The sequence below is a fragment of the Papaver somniferum genome, chromosome 11, assembly GCF_003573695.1.
Source record: "Papaver somniferum cultivar HN1 chromosome 11, ASM357369v1, whole genome shotgun sequence".
Lineage (NCBI taxonomy): Eukaryota > Viridiplantae > Streptophyta > Magnoliopsida > Ranunculales > Papaveraceae > Papaver > Papaver somniferum.
Genome location: NC_039368.1, coordinates 77,715,626 through 77,724,421, shown reverse-complemented (window position 1 = coordinate 77,724,421; position 8,796 = coordinate 77,715,626). Strand labels below are relative to the sequence as shown.

Below are 8,796 nucleotides of genomic sequence, written 5' to 3'. Positions count from 1 at the left end.
TAAAAAAGTAGTGTTACCAATTCTAACCTCGGCATCTTGATTATGCAAATAACTATCCTCATTTTCAAGGGTACTATTGGAAACACTATATTGGAAATTAAGACTATCTTGAGCAGCTCTGTTCTGGGCCTCTAATAAAAGCTTTTGAATCGACTCACATGACTTCCTTATGGTATCGTGTATAGAAGGTTCACTCATGGGTGCATTTTGTTTATTCATTTCTAACACAAACCTATTTGTATTCTCAGTTAATTGTTTGAGAGACTCTTCTAGAGGAAGAACAGGTTCAGAAGGATCATAATAGGGACTAGTTTTCAACATTTTCATTATATTTTCCAAAGGCGATGAACTAGTACTATAATAATCCTTATTTTCTTGCTCGTATGACCGGTGTGTGTGTATAGTAATTGGGCTCACCATGGTATGAGCCGTAAAAGAGGCAGTAGACTATCAGGATCGCGAGAAAAGGATTAAGTATTGTATAATAGGCCGTAGGCGTCCTTACAGTCAATTATAATCAACTAATACATCTGCTCTTCTAATTTATTCAGCTTACCATACAGACAGTCTATTATAATAGACTGATACATCTGCATGAAAGAGCCACGGGTTATGAGAAGATTACCTCTACCCTTTTTCTCACTTGTTGATACAAAAGAAACACCCTTTCCTCATTGAACTAATTATCAACATCTAAACCCTACAAAATTCAAACACAGTTGTGAAATACCGCTCCAACTGATCTTAACACGATAGCACTCCAACCGATCTTAACTGTTGCTTCAGACTTTATAGTTAAAAAACAACATCATGTCACGGACTTAACCAATAGACATGGGATAAAATCATTGAAATTGTTGTAGCATGCTGTTCATTATTGTTGTTTAGCTACAAAATCAAAATCCAAGCAGAAAGAATGGAAAAGGATGGGATGTGGCTTTACCTATTCTTTGTGTGTTTTAGTTAGATTGTTTATCCATACCTTTTCAAAAAAAAAAATTGTACCTGCAGCTTGCATAAAATACAACAAATCGATAATCAGAACAAAATAAATGATCATAACTAATATAGAAGAAATAGATGAAATAAAATATGCGGATAGTGAGGAGGAGCAACACTAATCTTGCCTAAATCTAATACCATGTAGCAGCTACCAAACAACATAAAACTCGGTAATTGAATAATTTCATGTTATGAATTGCATATATAACAAAAGCTGAATCACCCGATTTCCTTTTTAACATGATTTCCATGCTAACAGTCTAACACAATTTCCTTAATTAAGTATACAAAAGACGAATCACCACTTTCCTTTGCAACAGGGTTTCCTTAATTAAAAGGGAAACAAAGAGTTTGACGATTTCATTTTCAATGTTTTTTTGTAACGATTTCGATGGAAGTGTTGTCAAAGATTTCCTTTTTTTGGTGTGTCAAAGATTTCCTTTTTTACATGAACTCCTTTTTAAGTGTTTCACGTTTTAAAGGTTCCACGTTTTTTTTTTAATTTAACGGTTTGGACGTGAGTTTTGTCCATCTTTACTAAATTGTAACCAAATTTTTAATTTTACAACCAATAAAGTTATGCCAAGTGTCCTCACCGTAACTTCTGCATTAGAAAAAGCCTTTCTAGACCAATAAAAAATGAGAATTTCACCACCGTTTAATGTGAATGCTTTATTTGTCAACGCCTTTGAGGGGGAAGATGACTACGGAATTTTCTCGACTCCAATGCAATGGACATTTGATTTCTTTTGTTTCGGCATCTTTTGGATTTCTGTAACCAATATTATTTTTGTCACTATGCAAGTGTAAAACCAACAACAACGAGTGCATACAAACCAACGATGGAACAACCCATCATACAATACAACCCCGTGCAACACACGGGCACACAACTAGTTAACTGTCAGTTTCCATATAAACCCAAGGCACTTCTTACTCCATTTCATATCAGCTTCTCCACATTCTGCATCTTCTCATCCCTCTCAATTCTTTCTTCTCCACTTAATAAAATTCTTGTAAATTGAAAGTTTCTCAAAAGACTCAATCCATTTTGTGCGAATCGGACGATAATTATAGAGTTAATTTGTTGCATGAACAAACCAAAATTAGAGTCACCTTGCAGCATCCATCAATACAATGGCAGGATCAGGGACTACTTACGATCGTAGTTTAGAGGAAACCCCGACATGGGCTGTTGCAGTTGTTTGTTTCGGAATTGTGTTAGTTTCCATTATCATCGAGCATGTTCTCGAACTCATTGGAGAGGTAATTAGTCCTTCCCTCAAATTCCATTAACAGAGCGCAACATTTACCCATGACTTATATATACACAAAACTAAACACTTTCTTTTCCATTTTGTAGTGGTTCCACAAGAAACAGAAAAAAGCTCTCTATGAAGCACTATTAGTGGTCAAAACAGGTATAAATTCTACTCTCTTCCTCATGAAGTTAGAAATCCATCCATGAAAGAATTATTGGAAACTTATTGTTTTTTCTTTCTTTCTCGTCTGTGGTTGTTGCAGAGCTTATGTTACTGGGGTTTATATCACTGCTCCTAACATTTACACAAGATTACATAATCCAGCTTTGTATACCAAAAAAAGTTGGAAATACATGGCATCCTTGCCCAATCAAAGAAGAAAAAAAAAAGGGTTATACTTATGAGGAGAAATATTGTGGAAAACAGGCACGTTGATCATTTTTTTCCCTTGCTAAAGATTGTTACCACATTTGTTAGGAGAGGATACTAATCTTTATAAGACAAAATAATTTCAGCCGTTGGATCCTGGATTGGTACCCACACCTCACCAAAAAAAAAAAAAGTGGTCTCGGTCTTTAGCAATTGTGATTTTCCCCCTTCATCAAATTAATTTTCACTGAACCAATGTTCTTTTTTCCATTTTACGTTATTATTTAAATTTAGATAATAAATTATTGATTCAATCCAAATTTAGATTTAAATTTAATGCTTACAGTTATTGCACCTGGTACAATGACATAAAGAAATATCTAATGAGTAGGGTCCTGTGTTTGGTTTCATATTTTGCAGGGTAAAGTACCACTTGTATCAAAGACTGCCATTCATCAACTACACATATTCATCTTTGTCTTGGCAGTTTGTCACGTGCTTTATTGTATACTTACCATGGCTCTCGGCAGGGCTAAGGTAATTAAATTTTGTTCATGGTGAAAAAGTCACTAAGTTGGTAACAGTACTAATTCTTGTGAATTTAGCTAATTGAGTTTGATTGCCGTATTGGTCCATCATCAGATGAGGAAATGGAATAACTGGGAAAAGGAAACTAAATCTGCCAAATATCAGTTCACTCATGGTGAGTTATTTTTTATTCTGATTCCTGAACTATTTGCACTTAATTTTTCGTATTTTAACCACGGATTGATCCTTAATTTAGCCCAATCCTGAGTCTAGGACTACATGGTTATAATGATTCACATAATTGAAAACTGACTTTTTTTATTTTTGTGGCAGATCCTGATAGATTTAGGTACGCAAGGGATACAACATTTGGGCGAAGGCATATGAGCATTTGGAGTAGATCCACGATTCTCCTCTGGATTGTAAGTACTAAATTTGTATATCAAGTGCCCGTTGACATGTGCATATTTTGATCATACGTGCAAGAGATGTGAGCTTAATTTCTTCAAATGTAATGTTTGATGCAGACGTGTTTCTTTAGACAGTTCGTTAGATCAGTTCCTAAGGTGGATTATTTGACACTAAGACATGGATTTATCATGGTGAGCTAAATCTTCCTTTGATAACATTTTTTACTGGTTTAAAATTGCATACGGTGGCAAATATCTAATAATAATAGTTCATACCTATTTCAGGCACATTTGGCTCCACAGAGTGCGGTCCAATTTGATTTTCAGAAATACATGATGAGGTGTCTTGATGAGGACTTCAAAGTTGTTGTTGGGATTAGGTGCGTGATCATTATCTCTTTGCTAGTAATTTTTTTGAGAGAGAAAGCCGCCTCTCTTAAACCCTGCAAGGGATGGTACAAACATATTTTGTACTATGGAATTAGCAGCCTCTACAGCTGGCATACATATATCAGCATCTACATTGACATTTCTTGGACGTTATAGAAACGGCAGCTAAGTTGGCGACCGTTATATTTTTTTTTAGTACGCTGTCAATGGATAACGGAATATTAGATATTCGTCCGAATTGTTAGAATATTATCTGAGATTTTGGATAACAGATTCGGATATGGATACCTTATCGGATATTCATATCTTAACGAAACGGATATGGAAAATGCATTATCCTATAGGATAATATCCGATATCCGTTAAAGAATGCATATTCAAATTTTTTTAAAATTTTTTTGAGTAATATATTTAGTTGTTAGCTTGGTAGTATGTGAAGAGTGGTAGAAATAAAAATATTATAAAAGGAGAAAAACACAACTAGTTTTATTGGTTGTGAGAAAAGCCGAGAATTTTTCAATATTAATGGAGAAAATTTGAATTTTGTTAAAATCTAATTTAATATAATAATTTTATAGTCAAATGTATGCATTTGATTAAGGTATTTGGTTTTGTTTAGTGGAATTTCTTAGGGCTCCTTTGATTTTTTTTGTAATTTATGAAATTATAGAAAAAGACTAAAAAAAAAAAAACTTAAATCATTTTTATGTTATAATGAATTACTATCGGATATTACAGAATACTATTGAATAACTGACATTATTATCGGAACGGATAACGAAAATATTTTTGAATATCGGTTGGATATTATCGGATATCCGGGTAATCTTAATTTGTTTTCTTTACGTTTGCAGTCCAGTGCTCTGGTTCTTTTCCCTACTTTTCTTAATGGCCAGTACCAATGGTAAGTAGCAGTGAGAAACACTAAGAAAATTTCTATTCCTTTTACTCGGGGCGCACGCCAGTTCTAATCGTCTAAAACGTTTACATTCTGATTACTGCAGGATTGCGCTCGTATTTGTGGCTGCCCTTTATTCCATTGATTGTAAGCATGATTAATCAAAATTTATCTTAATTTCAAATTTTAAAGTGAGGTTTTCACTTTTCAGTATAATTTATTGGCTTTTGCATACTTGGTTCGTCAGATTGTACTCGCTGTGGGAACGAAATTACAGGTGATTATAACACAAATGGGATTACATGTACAAGATAGAGGAGATGTGGTACAAGGAGAGCCCACAGTAAAACCAACTGATGATTTGTTTTGGTTCGGAAGTCCTCGCCTCATTCTCAACTTGATTCATTTTGTTCTCTTTCAAAATGCATTTCAAGTGGCTTTCTTCATATATACTACTGTAAGAACATATTCAAAACTTATTTCCCAATCTTTTTGAGTAACACCTTATAATCTCAAAGGCCTAAATTTGTTTTCATGTCTAATTAAATTTTTAGTATGAATTTGGGCTCAATTCTTGCTATCACCAGAAAGCCGCAGCTGTGGCTATCAGGATTTCAATGGGGTACGTAATCTCCATTCCAGCATTGTTACTTCTAGCGCGATTGGATACACATCCAGAAGTTACTTTTTTACTTCTAAAAACGAAAAAGTCAGAAATTAGTTTAGGTAAATAATTTCAAAATGACTTGCGGAAGCAGAAAAGTTAGAAATCAGAAGCGTAATTGTACCCAAACGCGCTTACATTCGTGTTGAGCTTGCAACTTTTGTCGAATGCTAAAAAGCTCGTTTTGACAGTCTCTAACATTGTTTTATGTTGGCATGACATTCAGGATCTTTGTACAAATTCTATGCAGCTATGTCACTCTACCTCTCCATGCCTTGGTTACTCAGGTTAGCAGAAATTTCTTCCTTTTATAACCCCGGCACTAATGCCTTACATTGTTGCGCAATTTTAAGACAATGCTCCCTGATTTTACTAACTGGTTCGTGATTTATGTAAATGAACACAGATGGGTTCGAACATGAAGACCGCAGTATTCGACCCAACTGTGGCAGTAGCATTAAAAAAATGGCATCATCAAGCAAAAAAACAAATAAAAGAAAGCCGAATAAGTACGCCAACTTCGAGTATGCCATCCACGCCACACTATGGCATGTCACCGGTACATCTTTTGCATAACAAAAACAATCGCAGTAGTGAAGCCAATAGTCCTCACATGTCTCCCATGCATCGAAATTACATGGGTGCTGCAAACGACCATTGGGATAGCGAATCACCTTCCCCAATACATGACAATTCTAGTCATAATGATCCATTTAGAGCTCGCCTTGGTCCAAATGAGGAGAGACGACTCTCACCGTCCGAGTTAATACCGGTGCCAAATCTACCGCCGGTTAGAAGTGACAATGAACGAAGTGGTGGTGATCTCTACTGATCAACATGAGATCAGTATCGGTTCTGCTTCTACGAACATTTCCCGTTCGGTGAAAGACCAAGTGTGTGATCATAAAAGTGTACCTATATAAAAAGAGTGCTTTCTGCCAAATCAGTTAGCTAGATTGTTGCAAATTGTTAAATAAAACAGATTTTTTCGTGTTTCCGATTATCCAATACCCAGAATTCCAGTTTAAGTTTTGTTTGCAATTCGCTACATTTAGTTCGCAACAAAGTATGCTTAAGAAACTAATTTCTTCAATCTGTCACATATCCTTGAAGTCTCAACCCCAGCTCTAACCTGTGATATACATTCAACAAACAAAGTTAGTATACAACGGCAACTACTAGCCGGAAAATGTTATCGGCGTGATATGAAGTTACCTGAGAATGAACTGTATAGAAAATCTTGTCAACAACAGTAGCAAAACTAGCATTGACCACCTCAGCACCTTCTTCTTCAAGGACAGTAATTAGTTGATAATACAAGAAATGTTTGTTTATCCCAGTTATGAAAACTACTTCCAAAGTAGTACTATCGAAGTTCCTTACTTGAAGTATCGGCAAATCCAACAAACTGTTACCAGCCCTCTCAGTAGATGTATTTAATGAACAAGTAGAAGTAGGAGCAACAACAGCAGCAGCATTGGTAGTTATAATATCTTGATCACCACAGTGATCAGTATTCGGCAATGTGGTTGCTGTTAATAAATCTTTCTTTCTCTTAAGTTTATCTATTCTCTTTGTCACTTCTTGTATGTAATTAGCTGCTTGATCTATCAGATCCGTCTGTGCTATATCCTGCGCAAGAAATTAAGTTTAGATAGGATCAAAGAGACAAGAGAGAAAGATTTTATGTGTATGCAACTGTAAGTTTGCGAACAGTACCTTCTTGGAGGAATGGTTGTTGTTATCATGAGTACTAGTAGTGGGAGGGATAAGAGAGACAAGTTTGAAGCAAAGAGATTTCATATGACTTCTTCTATTCTTTTCAATGGTTTTCCTATCAACTGCTGCTGCTGCACAAGTAGAAGAAGAAGAAGAAGCAAATTTACTTAAATTTTTCATTTCTGTTTCTCTATTTTTTTTATATTGTGCTCAGATGATTTATATTTCGCAAGTCAAGTTTCCAGTATGTTTCAAACTGCAAGCTGAGTAGCAAGCAAGGAGAGTTGCATGATTAAGAGAAAGAGAGTACTGTTTGGTTTTTAAAGACTAAATTAAGAAGCGACCATATAATTGAAGAGAGAAAACAGAGATATTTAAGAGACGATTCCTTGTTTGGTTTTTGAATCACAGCAGGAGTTTACATGGAAAAGGAAACTTTCTGTCGTGATGATCGTGCACTTTATTGCCTTTGGACTCTACCTGCCCTGCGATTTTCATATCACGTGAGTAAATAGGCCACTGGATAAATTAAGGGATCAGGATATTCGTAACATGAGATGGAAATGTTATATAAGAAGAAGAATGCTGTGAGTTGTGAGGAAAACGTGAGACATGCAGAGCTGGTCCCTGCAGCCTACACATCCATGGTGGTTGTAGGTTGTAATCACTACAGCCCACAGGAATAAGCAACACCTCATGTGCAAGACTGGGTCTCTTTTATTTCATTGTCTTGTATTATGACATGAAAGCTCTTTTTAGATTTCAGAGGGTTGTTTACGAGAAAAAAAAGGGATCATTTATTTTGCAAAATCGAGGATATACTCACCATACTTTTTAAGGACTGCTGGGCAATGTAGGTCGGGGAATTCAAGATCCTAGCTTGATCCGCAGGAGCCAGTTTCGGATGAAAGTGGAGAACACTGAACAGCTACGGAGGCATCTCCGAAAATAGTCAGAGAGGACTACAAGACAGCACCATTACCACATTGGAGAAAGAGACGGACCACTAACATCAACTTCTTTATCTTGACCACCTTTTTTTGAAAGGTATCTTGACCACCTTCGGTCGAAGGATCACCTCACCTTTCTCTGAAGCAGGCAACTACGGGACCATGGGGACTAAAAAAGAAATTGTATAATCCAAAATGCCGCAAAATTATATAAAGTGAGAAATACATTACTTAGGAAATGGCATATTTAAATTGCATTTTGGAGTCGACTACGGGACCATGGGGATAACTTTGGGGAAAAAAATCCAACACTATTGCATGTAATCTATTCTTTTATAAATTTTATTTTCATAATTAAAATTTTATTAGAGCAAAAAATGGTTAGTTAATATATTAAAGTCAATTCAATTAACTAAAAGCTGACTAGGATGGTACACAATGTCTAAAACTAGACATTCATCTTGACAATGTCTACTCAAAATCATATATACATTGGTTTAAGATATCTGGATTGAAGAATGATTTTAGAGAAAATGGATGTGTATCCTAGGTGGATTTTGACATTTATCTCCACACACATGTCATTGGAGAAGCTCTAACAACG

General features: G+C 35.5%; 2 protein-coding genes across 2 annotated transcripts; one reads left to right on the top strand and one right to left on the bottom strand.

Moving 5' to 3' along the window:
* Positions 1-1,957: 1,957 nt before the first annotated feature.
* On the top strand, positions 1,958-6,542 carry LOC113322570 (MLO-like protein 6). The gene is made up of 14 exons (XM_026570683.1): positions 1,958-2,268; positions 2,366-2,423; positions 2,527-2,690; positions 3,054-3,170; positions 3,276-3,336; positions 3,495-3,583; positions 3,689-3,763; positions 3,857-3,951; positions 4,816-4,865; positions 4,966-5,006; positions 5,107-5,316; positions 5,414-5,481; positions 5,750-5,810; positions 5,930-6,542. Exons 1-14 carry the CDS (start codon positions 2,140-2,142, stop codon positions 6,353-6,355), a joined length of 1,644 nt encoding a protein of 547 aa, XP_026426468.1. The 5' UTR covers positions 1,958-2,139; the 3' UTR covers positions 6,356-6,542.
* LOC113322571 (transcription factor bHLH162-like) lies at positions 6,520-7,664 on the bottom strand. Its single transcript, XM_026570684.1, has 3 exons — positions 7,243-7,664; positions 6,739-7,155; positions 6,520-6,655 (listed from the first exon to the last, which is right to left on the bottom strand). Exons 1-3 carry the CDS (start codon positions 7,420-7,422, stop codon positions 6,596-6,598), a joined length of 657 nt encoding a protein of 218 aa, XP_026426469.1. The 5' UTR covers positions 7,423-7,664; the 3' UTR covers positions 6,520-6,595.
* Positions 7,665-8,796: the final 1,132 nt, after the last annotated feature.